Genomic DNA, 22,340 nt, shown 5'->3' with positions numbered 1-22,340 from the left:
ATTGCGGTCATTACAGCTACGGTAATGTGGGTAGTGGAGGAAGCGGTGCTTGGGGCTACCTTCCTTAACATTGCAGCTACATCGCCCACCACAATGGAACACCATAATTTTGATTTGCCGCAACATGAGCAGGGGTACCGGCAAACGCTAAGTAACAATTTCTCCAAATGCTGCATCAGACACACCAGCTGTACTAATTATTGGATTTGTGGCAGGATTCCTCCCCACCAGAACACAAGAGGAATATCGTTGTCACCACTGCCATTTTCTCACAATGGTTCCTGCCGAGCTTGGTTTGCGCTTCTATATTCTGCCAAGGTATTTAACCTCTCGAAAACATGGGGCGTGGGCGGCCTCAAAGCCCAACTGAATAAAGCATGCTATCCCAACGAAGATGGGGAAACACAAGCAAAGATGGAAGATATAGATGGGGAAATGCAACAAAATATGTGTATCCACTGTATTGCACACTAACAGTATATAAGGGTGAGGATTTTGTATTTGGTGTACCTCCTCCCAAAGCACTCTGGGGTGTTCAGACGCGGTCCCACTCAAGAGTGTACAAATAAACATGGTTTGTTTTACTTCACTCCAGTGCCGATTTCCTCCTTTGTTAGTCTTCGGACCAGTGGACAAGAAGGTGGCCCTGCACTGGTGTGCCCACCTGGGTGCCCACTTCCACAGGCCTCTGGCTCCTGGGTTGGCGGGCTAGTTGTCTGCAGCCATCCTATTTAAAAACCATGATCCTGCAGATGCCCAGCAGATACAGAGGCTCCGGTCCACCGCGGGTTTACTCCCGATTGAGTGATGATCAAGCAAGTTAATTCACATCCCCCCCCCCTCCTACTTCCAGTTGGTGGGCTATTGTCTACAGCCATTCTATTTAAAAACCATGATCCCGCGGACACGTGCAAATGACTAAAAGGGGCACAGTTGGTTTCTAAGCACTGGAAAGTGACTATTTTTTTTTTTTTAAATCTTGGTTCCCTAGAGGATTTTTTCTTTTTGGTGACATTTAAAAGATCAACATTTTTCCTATTTTTATGAATTTGGTGTTGTGTCTTTATTTACTGAATTGGTGTTTTAAATGCTTTACATACCTGTCTTTGAAGTTGAGCCTGCCTGCTCGCAGCCACGTTACCAAGGGTTGAGCATAGGAATAATTTTTTAAGACCTATTCTAAGCCCTACACTGTTAGTGGCCTTATTGCCAGTGGCAGACCTACATTTGCCCCTACCATTAATCCACTTTCCAACAACTACTGTTCGGCAAAGCACAAACTTTGTGGTCCTCAATTGGTGGCCTTCAGAATTAGGCCCTGCTCCCACCCCTACAACGAAGGTAAAACATTTGGGAGTTAATCTGGACTACTCACTATCTATGAAAGATCAAGTAGCAGCTACCTCAGGCACCTGCTTTCATATGCTGGAGCTTCTACGGAGTGTTCCATCTTCTCCCCTTATCAGTACGCAAGACCCTGACTCAAGCTCTGGTAGTCTACTCGACTACTGTAACGCTCTTTTGACAGCAGCAAACAATATTGTGCAGAATAGATTGTGAATGGTCCAGAACACAGCAGCGCAACAAACCCTCAATAGGATCCCTAGAACTGTATCTCTGCCATTTTTGAGACTCCTCCATTGGCTTCCCATTCGTAAAAGAATTAAGTTTAAAATCTGCTGCCTGGTCCACAAAACAATCAATGATAGGGGTCCTGGGTACCTTGCGAAAAAACGTGTTCATTACCTAGCTAGCAGATCTCTGCGCTCTGGAGAAGGCCCTGCTGGTTATCCCTCAGTTTAACAAACTCTATACTGGTACTCACTCCACGTCCACTTATGCAAGTGTCTGAATTTTCTCAAGTTCAGTAAACTTATGAAAACTGAACTTCAACTGACGACGGTTCCAACCTCAGTCTATAGTGCGGAGATACCCCTCCAGGGGTGATTCCTGCGCTCTATAAATCCTTCATAGATCATTCATACAAGGCACCCACAGCTTTAGAAAAACACCCTGGAAGCCAGGTCTTTATTTTAAGGAATAGATTCATCAGCTATAATGAATATGCTACTTACCAGTATGCATCTGTTCTTGGCATGTAGGGCTGCTAACATTCATATCTTAGCATTAGATCGCTGCCTAGTGTTGGGTCCGGATGATCGCACATTGTTGTCCTGGAAGAGTCTTCGAAGTATCCTGAGATAGGTGGCTCCTCCCCTGGACTACAGTGCGCATGGGCATCGGCTCCATCCCCAGATTGTTTTTCGCCATTGTGGCAGAAGATGGAGTGAAAAGTGTAAAGGATGTCCATGCTAATGACTGAATACAATAGTATATCTGCAGCTGCGACAGGCACCGGGGAGGAGGGTGGGCGATATGAATGTTAGCAGCCCTACATGCCAAGAACAGATGCATACTGGTAAGTAGCATATTCAGTTCGAGGCATGTGGGCTGCTAAATTCATATCTTAGCATAGAATACATAGCAGTCCCTCCATCAGCGGCGGTTGCCCGTGCCAGCTGCAGAAACCTGAAAGAGTGTTTTGAGAACAGCCTGTCCTACAGCTGCTTGCTGCTTGGAATGTACATCAACACAGTAGTGTTTGGTAAAGGTATGTGGTGTAACCCACGTGGCTGCTCTGCAAATGTCCTCTAAAGGAATGTTCCCTAGGAAAGCCATGGATGCCCCCAATTTGCGTGTGGAGTGCGCCCTTGGGGGTACGGTTAGAGTGCGCTTGGCCTTTTGATAACATATTTGGATGCACTTAACAATCCACCTGGCTATTCCTGCTTTTGAAATGGGGTTGCCTTTGTGTTGTGGTGCGAAGGCAACAAAAAGTTGTTTTGTCTTTCTAAAGGGTTGTGTCCTGTCTATGTAGTACATCAACGCCCTCCGTACATCTAATGTATGGAGCATTCTTTCCGCTACCGTTTGTGGGTTTTGGAAGAATGCCGGCAAGTCAATAGTTTGGTTGAGATGAAACTGACACCACCTTCGGAAGGAATTTGGGGTTAGTGCGTAGCACTACCCTATTTGGATGAATCTGAATGAAAGGCTCTTGGATTGTGAGCGCTTGTAGCTCACTAACACGCCTCAGTGACGTAATAGCTATTAGGAAAGCTACTTTCCACGTTAGGAACTGGAGTTCACACGAGTGCAGTGGCTCAAAAGGTGGTCCCATCAGTCTGGTGAGGACCACATTGAGGTTCCACACCGGAGCTGGTGGTGTTCTTGGGGGAATGACTCGTTTCAGACCTTCAAGGAAAGCTTTAATGGCAGGCACTCTGAAGACAGAGAGATGCTGCCTGTTCTGAAGATAAGCCGCTATGGCGGATAGATGTATCCGAATGGAAGTGTACGCTAGATTGCACTTGTAAAGATGCAACAGATAACAAATGATGTTAGGGATAGATGCATCTAGCGGGTTGATGTCATTAGCAGTACAGTAAATGACAAAACGCTTCCATTTTGCAGCATAGCATGCTCTGGTAGTTGGCTTTCTTGCCTCCTTGATGATGTTCATGCATTCTGGAGGCAGGTTAAGGTATCCGAACTCTAGGACTTCAGGAGCCAGATCGCCAGGTTGAGCTGTTGCGGATCTGGATGCTGAATTTCTCCATGGTTCTGCGTCAAAAGTCTGGGCGTGAGGCACAGTCTTTGATGCGGCACCACAGAGTTCGAGGAACGTGGTGTACCATGCTTGGCACGCCCAAGTTGGAGCAAGCAGGATGAGAGTCATCGCGTGCTGCCTTAGCTTTCTTGCCACCAGCGGTATCAGAGGGGCTGGCGGAAAAGCGTACGCAAATTTGCCTGACCAGTTCATCCATATCGCATTCCCCTGCGACTGTGGGTGAGGGAACCTGGCGGCAAAGTATTGGCATTTTGCGTTTTCTTTTGTTGCAAACAGGTCTATCTCCGGATGACCCCACTGCTGGAAGTACGGGTGGAGTACAGATGGGTGTAACTACCACTCGTGCATTTGATGGCTGTATCTGCTGAGCAGATCCGCCATCTGATTGTCCTTGCCCGGGAGGTGTTCTGCCATGAGGAAAATGTTCCTTTGAATGGCCCACTTCCACATGCTCTGAGCCAGATGAGACAGCTGTGGCGAGTGGGTGCCTCCCTGCTTTTGAATGTAGTACATCGCGGTCATGTTGTCCGTCCGGACTAACACAACCTTGTTGCACAGATGTACAATGAAGGACTTGATCGCCATGAAGATTGCCATCAGTTCCAGATAGTTGATGTGCATCTTCTGTTGCTGCGTCGTCCATAGTCCCTGCACTGTGTAAGTGAGCAGATGAGCTCCCCAACCCTGGAGAGATGCGTCCGTCGTCAGGATAATCTGTGGCACTGGCTCCTGGAACAGTCGGCCCTTGCAAAGGTTGTGTGGAGTCCACCAATGCAGAGAGTCGTATGCCCGACTGGTAACCAACACTAGGTCTGTTAAATTTCCCTGAGCCTGTGTCCACTGATTTGCTAAGCACTTCTGGAGCGGGCGCATATGTAACAGTGCGTGAGGGACTATGAAGATGCAGGAGGCCATCATGCCTATCAACTGCATGAACACTCTCGCTGGAAGCGAGTGTTGTGGTCTGAACTTCTGGATTAGAGAATGCATGCTGTCTATCCTGACTTGGTTTGGTTGAGCCATGGCCGTCAGGGTATTGATCGTCGCACCTAGAAACTGCCGGACATGTGCCGGCTGAAGATGCGACTTTGGGTAGTTCAACGAGAAACCTAGATTGTGAAGGAGGTGAATGGTAGTCGACATGTCCGCGGCGCACTGTAGTTCCGACTTGGCTTGAACGAGCCAGTCGTCCAGGTAGGGGTAGACATGGATGTTCTGCCTCCTGAGGTGCGCTGCTACTGTCGCCAGACACTTGGTAAACACCCTCGGGGCTGTGGTGACTCCGAAGGGTAGGACCTTGAACTGGTAATGCTTGCCTTGGATAGTGAACCTGAGGTATTTCCTGTGGGACGGGTGTAGTGGAATGTGGAAATAAGCTTCTTTGAGATCTAAGGTTGCTAAGAAGTCCCCTTGGTTTAACAAGGGAAGAATCTGTTGCAGTGTAAGCATATGGAAATGATCCGACAGTATGTACAGGTTGAGGGGACGTAGATCTAGAATGGGCCTGAGAGATCCGTCCTTCTTTGGAATAAGGAAGTACAGGGAATATACCCCTGTTCCTTCCTCTCCCACTGGCACGAGCTCGATTGCGCCTTTTTGCAGCATCGCCACTACTTCCTGCTGCAATAAGTGCAAATGCTCTGCGGACATAGGCCGTTGCCTTGGTGGAATGTTGGGTGGAGTGGACTTTAACTCTAGACAATAACCGTATTGGACAAGTTGTAGCACCCACCTGTCTGTGGTGATGTTTCTCCAGACGGGCAGGAACTGCTGCAGTCTCCCCCCGACAGGTGTTAAGTGGTCGGGGGGCAGTGACAGAGAGTCACTGTTTGCTTGGGGTAGAGGAGCGGGAGTTGTTGTTTGCTCTGCCGCGACCTCTGTTGCTGTTATTTCTGTAACCTCCCTTGTTCTGTTTTGTGAACGAGGATTGTGCTGCACCTCTTGAGAATTGCGATTGCTGACCCATTTGTCCTCTGGTGACTCCACGTGCACCTGAGCGACGAAAATTATTGCCACGAAACTGTTGTGATTGTAGGGCCCCCATAGATTTAGCAGTTTCCGTGTCCTTCTTTATCTTTTCGAGGGTGGTGTCAACATCTGGACCAAACAGTCTATCAGGATTGACTGGCTGATTAAGTATGGTTGTCTGAATATCAGGTTTAAACCCTGATATGCGGAGCCAAGCTTGTCGTCTCAGCATGACGCTAGTGTTGATCGCCCTAGCTGCTGTGTCTGCGGCGTCAAGTGCCCACTTGATGGCTGCGTTGGAGATCAGTTTCCCTTCCTCAATAAGCAGTTTGGTGCCTTCTTGAAACTGTGGAGGCAGGTGTTGTACAATCTGCTCTAGGGTGTCGTAATGCGCCCTATCGTAACGTGCTAAGAGTGCTTGTGTATTTGCAATACGCCAAAAGTTTGCAGCTTGTGCCGCCACTCTTTTGCCCCCTGCCTCTAGCACTTTGGACTCCTTGTCTGGGGGAGGAGCTTCGCCCGTTGTCTGGGAGTTGGCCCGTTTCCTGGCATTTGCAACCACAAGAGAGTCTAGTGGCAACTGTCCCCGAATGTATGCTGGGTCTGCAGGTGCTGGTCTGTACTTTTTCTCGATACGTGGATTGACCACTCTTGCTCTGGTAGGTTCTTTAAAGATGTCAGCTGCATGCTTGAGGACTCCCTTGAGCATAGGCAGCGTTTTCACAGTTCTTTCAGAGACTGAAAAAGTGTCAAAAAGAAAGTCCTCTTCTACTGGGTCAGCATGCATGTCCACATCATGATTAGCAGCTGCCCTCTCAATGAGTGCATGAAAACCTGCAGAATCCTCTGTTGGGGATGCACGTGCACTGAAAGGCTGTGGGTCTTGCCCCACACTTTGGGTGCCTTGGTCACCAATGTCATCATATGCATCTGGATATGCATCTGGTTCATTGATGGGGAAGGTGTATTGGTCCTCCTCATGATATCCCTCACCCTCAGAGTGTTCTGGTGAGGGAGTAGGGCTTCTTCTTGGAGGAGGCTGGATAGGTTCTATGAGGCCAGAAGCGTCCAGAGGAACCCTTTTTTTCTTTAGTGGGATGACATATGAGTCCAGAGGCTCAGAAGTAATCCTCCTTTTGTATAGGGTTAATTTGCCAGGGTTGGCGTCGATGAAATGCTCAGAATCGTCCTCTGATTCGGGTTCTCGACCTGAAGGTACCCCCGCCGTAGAAGAATCCGACTTCTTTGGCGTCGATTTCGTCGAAAAGGCCTTCGGAGCCTCTTTCGGCAGCAGAAGGAAGAGAAGCTTACTCTTAGGCTTTGCCGGCGTGTCCTTCGGCGTCTGAGGCGACGGTAACGGAGCCGACGTAGCAGCGGCCTTGTCCCTGATTCTCTGCAGCGAAGCGGCGATGGGGGACACTTCACTCACAGTGGCTTTTGGCGCTGACGAGGATGTCTTGACCTTCCCCTCGGATCAGACGTCATGGTGGCCTTTCGGAGTCTTGGACGCCGATGCAGTTGCCGCCGACCCAGAGTCCTTGGATCGATGCGCAGATGTGCCAACCGTCGATCCGTGTGCTTGTGTCGCCTCCGACTCCACTACACGTCCGACGGACGGAGTCCCAGTCGGAACCGGAGCCGTGCCGCTGGCCTTGGCGTGCTTAGACGGGGTCGCAGCGGTTGATCCGTGCCGACCACCCTTCTTAGAGGATCCCTCCTCTGGCGCCGATTTTGACCCTGTGGAATCGACCGACTTCTTCGACTTCTGCGGGCCGGAGGTCGACGGAGCCGATGCGGCGGCGGGTACAGTAGCTTTCTGTTGGCCGGCCGCCATTTTAGGGACGCTCGAGTCCTTAAGTTTCAGTTTCTTTTTCGGGTCGGCCATTTTAGGCGTAGTCGATACCGTCGGTTTCGGTTTCGATCCGGCCTGCCCAGCAAGTATGTCCGTGGCCGGGCCTGAAGGCGGGGCCGTGGCTTGCGGTACGGGGTCTTGGGTAAGGCCAACTGGCGATCCCGTGACCCGATCGTGATCTTCGAAACCTTCGGGGCATAGCTCGTCCCCTGAGCTATCTGCCGCGGCCCCATAAATCTCTTCGACGTCCCCTACCTCGTCGACGTATTCAAGGCCTTGATCCACGACTCCGTCGTCGTCTTCCGGATCCGCCTCGACCTCCGTTTCGGGTGGGGATATTTGGAGATGATGACCCTGTTCATCTTCTTGGTCGCCGAAGATGTTTTCTGGATCCGGGGCCGCTTGTCTGGCCTCCAGGCGCACCGCGCGCCGAAGCTTGAGAGTCTTTTTCGACCTGAATTGAGCGCAAGCCTTACACTTGCCGTCGTCATGGTCCGGTGAAAGGCATTTGTTACAGACCGGGTGCAGGTCTATATGTGGGTACTTGGACCCACAGAGCGGACAGTACTTAAACGGACTCCGCTCCATGCTGGAAATTCGTGGTCGTGTCGCGATGAGAAGGCCTCGATGTCCGAAGAGTGAAAAAACTCCGCTGAATCCGACTTCAAGAGTTGGAAGAACTCGAGACCGTGCGCAAACAATACCGACGCTATAAATACAAGGCCTTTTGGCCTTAAAAAGTTAGTTTTACTCGGTTCCGACAGAGAGAAGTCGAGACCGCATCCGAACCCAATGGCGGAAAAAAACAATCTGGGGATGGAGCCGATGCCCATGCGCACTGTAGTCCAGGGGAGGAGCCACCTATCTCAGGATACTTCGAAGACTCTTCCAGGACAACAATGTGCGATCATCCGGACCCAACACTAGGCGGCGATCTAATGCTAAGATATGAATTTAGCAGCCCACATGCCTCGAACATAGGATATACATTTGAACTAAAAGGGGTAGAAAGATTAAACCATATACAGAATCAGTGCAATGCTCCAGCCTATAGAACCATACCCCCGTTAATAGAGGTGGGAAAAATACATGAGGCATTACAGGAGTTTCACTCTCAATGGACTGCAGAATTTTCGGATTCCTTGTCAGTCTCAGTCCATAATGAAGTCTTTCACCTAGACTGTCCTGTCAATGGACCCAGTCAAGTCTGACCGTGATTGAAGGCGCTCATTTCCCAACAGGCAAATGGGCTTCTCTCAAAAGGACAAAGCCATAAAGCATCACATCTGTGCAGACAGTTTTTAGTTTTTTTAAAACATTCGCCAAATCACAGATGCAGAAGTGATTTAAGGGTTCGCAAAGGCGCATCTGAAAATGAAGCACCACCCAAAAGCGTATTTAAGGCTGTTTGGAATAATGTAAAATTCCTGTTATTGGAGAGGAACAAACACCAAGAAACCTTAAAAACCTAGCTAAATATAAACCTTTGCAGTTTTAAACCAACCAATACTTGAATGACAATTTTCTTTAATTCTCATGGACACATCAGCTTCACCTTCAAGGAAGACATTGGCACAAAAAAATAGCCAGCTACATTTTTTTTTCTTAAGAAAGAAATTATCCTCCAGAAAGTGACTTCAGAATATCTGTTCAAGTTTGCATACTCTCGCATCTGGAAGTGTTAATGCCCTACTACACTGCCCTCAAGACTCCACACACTGGCAGTCTTTAAGAGAATTCTACCATCAAAAGCATGTTCCATTCAGGACCTGAGAAAAAGCATCACATCACCACTCTCACCCCATTCAGACAGATCCCCATTGGCTCCCCTTTCCAACGTGCACCATTAATACAAACAGATGCACCATTTACAAAGCAACCAGGACCCGCGCACTGCTCATCTCGGATCGTTCTCGGCACACACACACTACCATAAGACTGCAAGATTAAGAAGCATAAACCAAGGCAACAGGCCCTTTCCATCTATGCACCTAGGATCTGGAACAACATCCTAATATACAGCAGGACACCATCCCCGCTGTTCAAATTTTGGTACGAGTTGAAGGCGCACCTCTTTAACAAGCACCTCATCACAATACATTAATGGTCCCAAAACCAGTCTCTTCTCCCATCACTCGTTGACTTTATGCTGGACCATGTACCACATAGAATAAGGCTAGGAACTCACAAAAATCTATTAAGCCATAAATTGAAGTCTTGACTAATTGAGTACATGTCTTTAACGGCAACTGCCTGTAATCCTGAAACTATAATGGAGTTCTTTTCACTTATTTTCATATTCAACATGTAAGGCTGGAGTCTTAAAATGATTTGCTGATTTGCTTATGTGAAGATAATTCCAGACTAATCGCTGAATGAGCGGTTTCTGAATAACCAAATCAACTACATAGGATTCATTACGTTCTAAAAAAAAAAAAAGTTACAAATTGAAATAGGTCGCTTACATACACCAACTTCAGAAAGATGTCCTTATTAAGCCCAAGTGGTTTTGGCATTAATTCTAAGGCAGACAATCTAAAAGATGGCCATCAGGGGAAGCAGATTTTTGAAGTATCTTCACATCCCAAGCTTTAGAAGTATTGGCTCTATAGAGGCTTATAGTTGCAATTACTAGACAAATAGGCAGTCCCTCATTGAGCACTTTCACAAGGACACAGATATTTCTGGCTGAGCAGGTATCACAAAAACCAATACATGGTGGCCAATTTAAGAGCTAGATCTTGCAATAACTTTTTTTTTTAACTGCAGCTCTTTCCTCAACCTGTAAGAGTCTGCTGCAATGAAAAGGAGCTAATTACCTATGATGATTTACAATAAAATAGGGTTGATTTATGGCTAGGCATGTCAGCCGTAAAAAACATTTTACACATTTTTCAGCTCCAGATTTTAAAAATAGGTGAAGCCTTTTAACAGCAAAGACTGTCTGCAGCCATATTTATTTCAGATGTACTAACTCAATTCAAGATGTCAAGTGAAATGATTAATGGTACAGGTACCATGTGTATTACAATAATTTTAAAAACGAGGCGATTTCCTTAACCTTATTTTGTAAATTTTCAATTTTTCCTGCTTTAACATTTAATTTAGAAGAGATCTTCTGGGTGCCATGGCAGCAGAGCATTATTACTTTCAAGCATGTCCAAAATGCATCTTAGATTTTAACACTACTATTTAGAGCACAAAGAAGAAGTGAGTTACACAAGGAGACAACTACTTATGAGCTAGGTAGAGATTAAATCAACAGATTCCCTACTGTGTCAGGGTTTCCCTCAAGCAGCACGTTGATGGCTCGGTTGACATCGCCATTGCAGTCATGTAGAGCGATCACACACTCATCCTGATTCTTTCCTGTGATATCGATTAGCTGTAAAATAAAATAAAAACATTAACTCAGATAAAACCCACACATAGCATAATAAACAGATGTACACCATCAAAATGCATAATTGGGCAGCACAACTTGACAAAACTTAAACCGCAGATCTGAGTAGAAAAATGATGCAGCTTATGTAGGTGTTCGTCATTCAAACCATACTACCACCACAAGACTGTAGTGCCATAAAGAACCTAACATACAAGTGAAAATAAAAGGAAAATGATGAACAATGAAAAAGCTAAACATCCAACTTTAAGATAGTGTTTACTATTGTCCAGTAGACATTACAGCTCAGTGTCCAAGTTTTCTCACTAACAACTTTACCAATAAACTATATATTGCCTCAGGCTTTAGAAGACTGGCACCAGAAGATCTCAAATGGTTCACTTCCTTCCTACATAACCGGTCTCAGAAGTTCAAGATCAACAACGTGTTGTCCTCATCTGTGCCTGTAACTTGAGGGGTCCCACAAGGATCTTCCCTATAACCCACATTGTTCAACCTAGTCATGGAACCACTCACCACCTTGCCAAAAGCATCGAATGTACACTTCCATATGTACGCCGATGACACTCAACTTTACCTCAAGCTACAATCCCCGGAAGACATCGAACTTCTGAACTCCACACTAAGAAACACCCAATCATGGTTGGCCGACAATCACCTCAAACTAAATGCTCTAAAAACTGAGTTCCTTTTGATCTCACCTCCCGCGAAAATCGCCACCACCCAAACCTGGCTCAAAGTGCACTCAATGTCCAACCAACCATCGTGGACTCCGCGAGATCCTTAGGCATCACACTTGACGCCAATCTCAACATGCAGCAGCACATTAGCAAAGCAACTAAAGGAGCTAATTTCTAAATCAACACTTTGAGGAAACTTAAACCCTTCCTCCCAGCTAAGGACTTCCAAACTGCCCTACAAGCCCTAGTCATCCCTCCCATAGACTACGGAATTGTGGCTCTCAGCGGACTCCCCCTATCAACAACCGCACCCCTAAGAGCCTCCTTGAACTCTGCCGCGAGACTTATCACTGGCTCAAGAAAACATTCGCACATATCCCGACTTAAAATCCCTGAACTGGCTGCCTTTTGAAGCCAGAATACAGCTAAAAATCGCCTGTATGACACCTGGCCGTTTACCACAAGTCACCCAACTACCTCACTCAAAAGCTGACTATATCAGGAGGCTCGAGATCCAACAGAAGCACAAAAAATCTCCTCCTGAAACCGCGAAGATTCCGGAAGGAAAAAACATACAAACGCTCCTTCTCAGGAATGGCAGCCAGGATCTGGAATGCACTCCCTCCTGAAACCAGGCATATCTCCTCCACTGCATTTTTTAGGAAAGAGGTAAAAGCCATCCTTTATGGCTAAGTTCACCTGAACTCTATTGTTGCTGGATCTAAGACATTGCACGGCTTTTGTATTATTGGTTACCTGTTTATTGGTATTATATTTTTTACATAATTGCTATCCTACTTTGCTACTCACTTACTACCGACTATTATATTGCTTCCTATAGCTTGTCTAATCACCTTCTTATTCCCCTTACCCTTTGTTTCTGTAAAGCGCTCTGATATCTGCAAAGATCTTGTTCGCGCTATATAAAACTTTGAATAAAATAAAATCTACCTAAAAACTACCAAACAAGGAAAACCCCACACATCGTATACCCACCACCCCAACTATTTACAAACTCAAACAGTAGTTCAAGGCACAGAAATAAGGACTCAAGTAACAAAGTGAAAATAAAATACAGGCACATTCCAAAGTAACTTTAACATGAATAAAGGCACTTAAGACAAACAGACTAGCTGAGAAGAAAAGATTCAGCAAAGCAGGAAGCCATTTGGAACTGTTGCACCAAAAGGAAATATGTTGTGGTGTCGAATGTTGAAAAGTAGCACACTGCCATGTACAAATCCTTCAAACACAAAATATACTTGGTAAACAAACTGCGCCCCATACAAAAACATTGAGCAAAACACCTCACTCAACAGATCACTAGGAAAGACTGCCATTGTCTGAAACAATACTCTTGACTTTAGCTGTTGGGTTGCTAATGGCAACTGCATGTCAACAAAATAGTTTGACGGAACATCTTGCCATGGTATAAAAAAGAATGCCAACTGCTCACTGAAGTAAACGCTTGGATAAATACAACAATTGTCTTTTAGCAGGTCTTCACACAGTGTAACACCAAGAACCAGAAAGTGAACATAGCCTTCAAAAAATAAAATTTACAACCATTATATTCAAAGGTAGTTCCTCTAATGATGTCAAATAAATGGAAAATTGAAGTAAACCTTCAAAAAGTGACAAGCACATGGTTACACAAACAAGTCTTCTGCAAATTAAAATGAACTCAAACTTAATGGGCCACTATGTTGGTATGCAAGAGACTACATAATTGAGTCATTTCTTCTGCAGAATGAAAGGAGGAGTACGAAATACTTATTTCACAGCATTTGCGGGCTGACAATTTATCGAGAAAATACTTGATTTTGGATAATGTGAAACTGAGGGTTCATTCGGGAAAACCCTTGCCATCATTCAGTCTCTATAAAAGAAGTAGCTTGTGCATACTAAGCAAACATGTTTTTGCACATTTTAGATATGGAAGATCAAATTATGCCAATCCAATATTAACATTTTCATAATTAGGAATAAAGACAAAATTCAGACAAACCTCAAATCGGAAGAAATTTAGCTCAAGCAGATGTGGAGTCAAAATATAACTACAGCTCAAGAGAAATACCAATAATTACCCAATAGGCAACTAATATAGCTGCCAAATGATCATGCAATTACAAAATCACTTAAGGTGATTAGACATCTGCAAAGAGAAACAATGCTGAAAAAGACATGGAACACCGCCAAGTGTCATGTTTAGTATAACCGCTCCGGCAGCACATTCTCGAAGTGCCATGTCAAAGTATCTCTCAGACAAGTTTTAGGATGTGAAAACGATTTAAGCATTGGCATACAATACACCCACCATTACATCAACTTTCCACTTTGAGAAAAGGAACTGGCTTCAGTATCCAATAACCTTAAATCGTACTAGCATGTTTTAACCTTAGATCTTTAAATTAATCCAAGTGGAGTGAACATCTAGCAAAGCCCCATTCTTGCTGTAGAGCTTTACTGGTTCACGATTTAACAATGCTCGGATAAGCACAATACATCCAACATAATAAAACAAGCAAGATTAATACATGTAATACTCACTTGTTTCACTTTTTCTTCAAAGTCTGTGTCGTTGTGATCAGAAATCATCTGTGCAATTCTGATCTGTTCTGCAGTTGCCTAAAATAACATTTTGGACGAGGTATTAATATGGACTATTTCTTCTGCAATTGCATGTCATTTGGTTATGTTTATTACCATTCATCCTACCTCCTCTCATATTTCAGCAGTTTAGAGAGTTACTAACTGTCATGTAACAGGTTTACGCCTTAAACATTGTTAAGTAAGCTCTTTCCAAGTTCAGCATTACACTACTATGGGCCATATCCATGTAATAGCTCTACCTTCCTTACCATACCCTCGCACTTTTGAAAGATGACAATGTTTTAGTCCTATGCCATAGCTATTATATGGTAGTGTAGATGGGACGAAAAAAATACCTTCCGCTCACCCCTCACAATAGCCCTAATTTTAATCATGGGTAAGACAGGAGGAAACCTAGAAAACTTCATGTACGGCAATGACACAGGCTGGCTAGTCACTGACGATTCAGTTATTAGAGTCACTGAATAAGTCCAACTGTGCCCCAAGGAAGCCATTTGAAGTTAGAGTATCTAGTCAGAAAAAAATCCTAACGTCTGGAGTCACAGCAGGATGCTGATGACTAGTCATGACAAAAGCTTGCAAGACAAAACAATTGCATTGCAATTATATTTATATAACGCTTACTACCCCCAGACTAGGTGTTTAAGCAATTTTCGGCAAGTAGCCCATACTACGGACATAGTCAAATTTTAGTTAATTTGAGCAGAAGACATGAGTGTTAGTTGAACTGAAAAGGATAATGGGGGACAGAAGAGGGAAGTCTAGAAAGTGTTTAATGGGAGATCATAGTAGTAAGATTAGTTTTGGGATGAGTCAAAGGAGGGATAGGTGAGGGAAAAACTTAAGACTGGTTTTGAAAATTATAGTATTAAAATGAGGTTTGAGGGTGTTCCAAGGAGGGCTAGATAAGGGAAGAGTCTAGAAAGGGTTATTTTGGAGCTCATAGTAGTTGAATGAGGTTTGGGATGAGTCAGAGTGGAGGTAAAGGGTATATTAAAAGGGGTATAGGGTGAAATATAGGTTAGTGCATTAGAGACAACATGGCTAAAATATTCGCAAAGAAGATCTCTTGAATAAGTAAGACCTATTGGCTTTGCCAATGCTTATTTTAATTTAACTTCATAGTCCGCTTGTATTATGGCAGGAGCATCTGCCATTTTTACTTTATGCTTAATTGTGCCATTTTAGAGGTGCCGTATTGGACGTGCTATCTCTACTCTTTGCACGTTGGGATAGGTCATCCATCCACATGACCGCTTGGTAGAGAAGCTACAGGGATTGCACAGGCCCATCCGAAATTTCCAAAGCGGCTCATTCCATGCTGAAAGCGGCGCAGCGTGAAGAGGAGCTGCACGGCAGGGACAGTTTGCGGGATCACAGATCAGCCTCCGTCTTGAAGTTAGAGCGCTCCGGGCGAGACCAGGGTGGAGCCGGAGTCGCGGTGCCCAGAGCTGCGGCGGAATGGCGCACGGACGGGACTCTGAGGGGAAGCGGTGGCGTCCACGGAACCTAGCACTAGTGTGGTGAGTCGGAACTGCCCCAGTGTTGCTCTTGGCCCCCCCACCTGCTCATATCCCTGCGCACATGCTGCCTGACTGTCGGCCCGTCTCCTTGACTCCCATTTTGTCAATGCCGCCGTGCATGAGGACAGGGCCCACACGCTGCAGCGATTGGGGGCTTGGGCGGCTGGGCACTGCGGAGGCGGGGGAGGGAGACTCGCTGAGCATAGGGCAGGCGGAGTGAAAGTGCGGCCGGCTCTAACACGCAACTACTTGCTGCCACACTGCCCCGACGACTTCTAGCCTGCAGCAGTCCTGGGCCTGCAATTGCACCCTGTTCATCTGAGGCGCCTCCGCAACATGCACAGCGCAACGGAATGAGTAATTACACTGCTGAGCCAATGACAGTGAATGCCAGGAAAAACCTCAATGTCTGCCCTTCGACCATCAGCCTCACCCCCTGCAAACCTTCCAGAAGTTCTTGTAAGGGAGCGCGCTCGGCTATGATCCACACTAGTTCCACTGCATAAATCTACCCCAAGAGAATGCCATTTTGTATTCCTGCGCTCTGCTAAAGAAGCCATAAGCAAGCCACCATATAGAAGATAAGTCGCAACCCACAGTGCATGGCCACAGCATTTGATGCGCTACTGGAACCTGTTGGCAATTGCTCCTGCCGACAGGGCACCACTCCTGGCGCCATTGATGAGGCATGGGACGGAAGAATCCCAAACAGAGAACCCTTCCATTTGAGTACGTGGCAGAAAATCCCTCCCAGCAACCCTCTGAAGTGGCCGATAACATGCATACCATGGAGCACTCTGCAAGCTCCGAATCAACTGTTGCTACTATGCTTCAGGAAATTAGGGCTGGATTCAAGACTCTTGACTCTCGCTTCGACACTTTAGATAAGAACACTGCAGACATGGGGGGGCCAAAATACTAGTCCACGATCGGCAGCTGGATGTTGCAGAGGCCCTCATATCAGACATCGAAGACGGGACCGTGCAGTCCCTTAAGAGGCTGGAACGAGCGGAACGATTGCTAAAGGAGGTAGCTATCAAAAATGAAGATTTGGAAGCCCGAAGCCGCCGCAATAACGTCCGCATTATGGGAGTTCCGGAGACGACAGCCACGGGCCGGATGGATCAATTAGTGGAGAAGGTGCTCACTGAACTGCTTGGCAGAGAAATTCTCACGCCTGGCTTTGTGGTAGAAAGAAAGAGCCCACCGATCACTAGGCCCGGCCCCAACCCCCCCCCCCCCCCCCCCCAATAATAGCACGCCTTCTTAATTTTAGAGACAGAGACACTGCACTAAGGCTACAGAGGGAACACGGAGAGGTGAACTGGCAGGGGTTGGAATTGACCTTTTATCCTGACTTCACTGCTATGGATCCGGAAGCCCGTCGAAAGTTCAATGGAGTGACGGCCACACTACGGAATCTAGGTCTCAAATATGGCATGCTCTACCCGGCAAGACTGAGGGTGGCAGGTCCATTCTCTTCGACACACTAACTGCACCGCAGGAATTATTCCTGACATACAGGCAGAAAAACATACCGGGCACGGCGGGGGGGGGGGGGGGGGGCATCTCGATCGTCCTTGCCACACACCAGCTCAGATGCTAGTGCAGAGCTCTTTTCTAATACAGACACTGGTTGATGCACTTATTTACTTTAAATGTAAATTATGTATTGCACTGGGAAAGTTTATTGTATTATTCGCTGCCATTACACTTGGCTTGTCCTACCCCGTACTATCACCACCATGGTGTATCCGTTTAGTTGGTTCATTTCCACTGTGGGGCTTTTTGTTGGTGCTACGTCTGCTCAGCAGATGGTTCCTTTGTATGACAGGTTTGAGTATTCACTGTGGGTTGGCCTTCTTTGGGTTGGAAGGAGACGGGGGGGGTACATTTCAGTTGTCTGTTTTCACACCTTAATTCAACATGGTTAGATATATTCGATGTTCATTGCAGTTCCGACAGGACAAGATGCACACTTTCCCCTGAGGACACGAGTAGGTAATATTGTTGGCCCCTCTGCGCTAACCTTGATGTCCTGGAACGTCAGAGGTCTCAACGATAATCGCAAGCATAGGCAGGTGCTGCATTATTTACTCCGACACAACATAAATATAGCATACCTGCAGGAGACGCATTTTCCCCCCTCCGACGCACAGCGATTTGGCACTAGTTGGGGCGCCCATAGGTTCTTTGCCAATTAGCCTTAGTGATGTCCTTCGTGACACAGAAGGTAGATGCATTATAGTTGTTGGTTCTCTGTGTGGCCACAGAACTGCACTGATTAACGTCTACGCCCAGAATGTAGATGCACCTGAATTTTTCCACACAATAAGCGCTCAAACTTGCAAAATATGCGCCTCAGAAGATGCTACTGGGTGGAGACCCTAACTTATTAATTGACCCAGTGTTGGACAGTACTTCCTGTGCCCAGACTCCACGTCGCGGGCGTGGCGAGCCCTGAAAGGCCTCTGCGATCAATACACCCTGGTTGATATCTGGCGGAGCCGCAAACCCACTATTCTGGCCACCATAACACCTGGACCAGGATTGACTATTGGCTGCTATCTCCCAACGTCAGTAACTGGTTTGATTACCACAGGACACGACCTCGAACATACTCTGATCACTCCCAGATAGTACTACACTTGAAACTCCCACGACCGGAGAGATACGAAAGGCAGTGGCGCTTCCCGGGCAGAGCACTGCAAGATGACGTATTCAAGGCAGAGGTGCAAGAAGCAATAGAAGACTATTTTGTGCTTAATACTGGTTCGGTTGACACTAGAGCGGTGCTATGGGAGGGCTTTAAAGCAGTTATTAAAGGAGTCTGCATTGCGAAGCAAGCCGGAGTGCTCAAAGATTTCCGCAACACGATGACCCAAATTGAACAGGATATCGCGGTGTTAGATTCCCAATCCTCGGTGTCCCCGGCCCCAGACTATCAGGCACCAAGGCTCTCTTCTGAGTACAGAGACACTGCAGACCGGGAAATATTGTATGTGGGGAAATATCACACGGCTCGGCGTTATGGGGAGGGAGAAAGACCGGGGAGGGTGCTGGCATAAATGCCGAGGCCACCGTATTGTAAATCATACATTACTGAGCTACATTCGGCGACACGCTTAACACCACATCCACTATCCGGGACGAATTCTTAGATTATACAACCCTCTATACCTCTTGGGCGGGGCCTGATAACACTGCCCGGACAGATTATCTCTAATAAATCGCATTAGTGTATTTGGAGAAGTATATGCAAGACTTCATGGCGGAACCAATATCAGTAGAGAACGTAACACTTACCATTGGCACCATCCGGGGCTCCACCGCCCCAGGGTTGGACGGTTTCACAGGAGATTTGTATAAGGAATTCAAGGATCTTTTGGCCCCGCAGCTCATTGAAGTTTATGCGTAAGCATTAGAAAAGCAGATAATCTCACTCCACCCCCTCCCCACGTTCCGGGAGGCAGTAATAATCCTCATCCCCAAGCCCAGCAAAGGCCATAGACAATACGGCTCTTATCGCCTGTTATCCTTACTCAACCTAGACTTCAAAATGTTGGCGAAAGCCTTGGCTAACAGACTGTCTCAATTAATGGATTACATTATATCCCCGGTACAGTCTGGCTTTGTCCCGCATCGGTTTACTACCCTGAACCTACACACACTTTTCGCAGTGCGGCACAGAATACAACCAGATTCCCCTGCGGCCACTATATTTTTGGATACGGAAAAAGCGTCTGACTCCTTGGAGTGTCCCTTTCTCCTTGAAGTAATGAGACGCATGGACTTACCGTTTGGCTTAATCGCCATGGTAGCTCTATTGTACAACAGCCCAGTGGCGCAACTGTTTGAATGGCACCCTTTCCAGACCCTTTAAGCTATCTTGTGGGACTCTACAAGGTTGTCCCTTGTCCCCACTCCTGTTTATCTTAGCAATGGACTCACTGATAAGGCATTTTCAGGAATGTCACATGCACAGAGGGTTGCAGCTCAACACTGGTCCCCTTCTTGTTTTTCTCTATGCCGATGACACCATCCTATATGTCCGAGAGCAACAGATTAATCTTGCACCCCTCTTAAAGGAAATCATTAGCTTTGGTAGTTTCTCGGGGCTGGGTATAAACTGGCATAAGTCCATTATATTTCCATTAACTACAGGAGCGACACAATGGGAGTGTTAATTCTCACGCGAATGTTGCCATGACTGTAAAATAACTCTGGATACACATCCACCGTGAGACCACTGACATTAGTTTAAATTATGGCCAGGCCATTCACAAACTAGAGGAACAGATTGGTAAATGGCTGAGGTTACTATTGTCGTTAGCAGGTCAGGTGGCAATTCTGAAAATGGTAGTCCTTACCCTATTTTATATCTTTTTAATAACATTCCTAGTCCACTTACGGACGTCTTTTTTCGCAAACTGTGTTCGCACCTGGTCTGGTTGGTATGGGGAGGGAGACAACCACGCAGTCGCTGGTCAATCCTAACGCTACCGTATAACAGAGGGGGGTATAATGTCCCAGACTTCCAACAGTATTAGCTAGTGGCACGTCTGTATGCCCACGCCTGGTATCACCCAGATGCACATATACTGTTTCTCCTATCAGAAGCGGACCTTGTCCTCCCTGGAGGATTCCCTCGAGACAGATGTCCTCCTGGGCTTGGGGAAAATTGAGGCAGTTCACTGGCGCTGTGCATCTAGATTCTTCCCCTGCCAAACGCTAGATGGTTCACACACACACATAAGAGGACCTGGTGCAGCGCACACTGACTACACTTGACATTAACAAAATAGGTGATCTATTCCCAGAGGGGCACGTTTTCTCCCTAGATGAGGACGCTATGTTGGCAGGTTGTGGTTTCATGACGCGCTTCATAATATCCCGTGTAAGGTCGGCTCTTCGGGCCACATTTCCCACATTCCCTATCGAGCCGGACTCATTTCCCCCACTTACATAAGTGATAGAGATCCCCGACGGTATGTCGACATAAATGTGACACCAAATTTCGTCAAGCCTGGGAGGCAGATATTGGAGGGCCAATAACGGACGACCAATGGGCAAAAGTTAGCGGGGCCACTAAAGAAATCTCCCTCAATAGTAGACACAAACTGGTTCACTTTAAGTTCCTGCGCCGAGCCTACTTTACTCCTACTATGGCACACACTATAGACGCCACAAGGTCCCATTCATGTTTGAAAAGCGCTGCACTACATGCAGATTTCATACATTTAGCTTGGTCTTGCCCCCGATTGCAGGCCTACTGAATGGCGTACACACTACCCGTGGGAAAACAATCAGCATCCCTCTGAATCCTGTCCCTGAGATTAAGCTGTAAGGATACACAGTACAGATCCCCCAAAAAGTCAAATTGGCCTCCTTAGGACTACTTTTGGCCAAAAGAGAGGTTGCCATACATTGGGGCCAGAAACCTGCTCCCAAATTGCAGGACTGGTTACAAAGTCTTGCATATTGCAATATTAATGCCGATTGTTATGCCAGCTTGATGCCATTGACATACCGCTCCAGAGACATATGGAGTCAGTTCAGGGACTATGTTGCTGCTCATAAACAAGCTTCAGACACACAGACAGAAAAAGGCATTGTACTGAGTGGGATGAACGGGTGGATGATATATAATGTAGCCAGATTGGTCCAGTGTTCAGTATGAAGTGCCCATGTGAGATTTGGGGATGTCGGGTTGGGAGAGGTGTGGCAAGGGAAGCTACGCAGCATGGGTGTTGAGTTGGGCTAAACGCAAGTTTTATATTATGGGATAAGTGTAGTAGAAGACTATGTTATTAATAATGCCATGATTAGGACTGTCATTGAACTATTAGGTGTGAGATTTGAATAGGTATATTTCTCGTTTGTGATGATATGTACACTTTAAATGATCGGAAAATAAAGTATTAAAAAAAAAAGCAGACTCGCCCCCGATCTTGGATTCTTCCTGGTTATTCTTTCAAATAAGCCAACGGACCCTTGCGATTTATAATAATTAATTTTTTGTCTCCTCGTGGGCTATAAATTTACTTTAATATATCCTCAATATGTTTTTCAAAATTTAAATAAAAATGCTTCAAATGAAATGGTATTAATTTACAGACTCTGGCCCTGTGAAGAACATTATTACTTCAATACTGTGGTCGATCTCTCTAGTCTAGAAACTAACAATTTTCTCTTGCTTTAAGATTTTGATCTCCGTGTGGACAGGGTATCTGACAAGGAAGCCAAAGAGTTGCTATGTATTCAGCCTTTGATTTGCTTTAACGTGTATATGTACCAACTAACTCGGCAGGCCATATCCATGTCCATATCTACTCCTGCCAAGCTTAAGACAACACTGTTTCTACTTTAGAACTTACATACATGGACCACAAAGCGATTTTAATCCAGTCACCAATTGGGTGCATTTTCTTCACTACTAAGGGCCTCTTTCAAACCACAAGCCGAAGGAAAACTAAGGCAGCATTTTGAAAAAGAGCCTTTTCATTCAAAGGCTTTTGTTAAATCCAACAAAGTGGAGTCAATGAACCCCTGCACAGTCAAATTCACTAGTAACCTCGTTTATTTTCTAAATCACTGAAGCTTTAATCGTCTAAACTTTGCACCAAATCCAATGCTAAAGGTACTCAAAAACGTACCCAGTTAGCACTGG

General features: G+C 46.1%; 1 protein-coding gene across 1 annotated transcript in view; it reads right to left on the bottom strand.

Moving 5' to 3' along the window:
* The window catches only part of UBAP2L (ubiquitin associated protein 2 like), a 775,602-nt gene that overhangs the window by 722,707 nt on the left and 30,555 nt on the right, over positions 1-22,340 (bottom strand). Inside the window, exons 3-4 of the mRNA XM_078668896.1 lie at positions 14,085-14,162; positions 10,726-10,836 (exon numbers count right to left, since the gene is read on the bottom strand). Of these exons, the coding sequence (XP_078525022.1) occupies positions 10,726-10,836; positions 14,085-14,162 (189 nt within the window). The remainder of the gene's footprint in view (positions 1-10,725; positions 10,837-14,084; positions 14,163-22,340) is intronic.

This window comes from Lissotriton helveticus, chromosome 12, assembly GCF_964261635.1.
Source record: "Lissotriton helveticus chromosome 12, aLisHel1.1, whole genome shotgun sequence".
Classification (NCBI taxonomy): Eukaryota; Metazoa; Chordata; class Amphibia; order Caudata; family Salamandridae; genus Lissotriton; species Lissotriton helveticus.
Note: the sequence above shows the minus strand (reverse complement) of the source record. Positions and strands in the feature narration are given on the sequence as shown.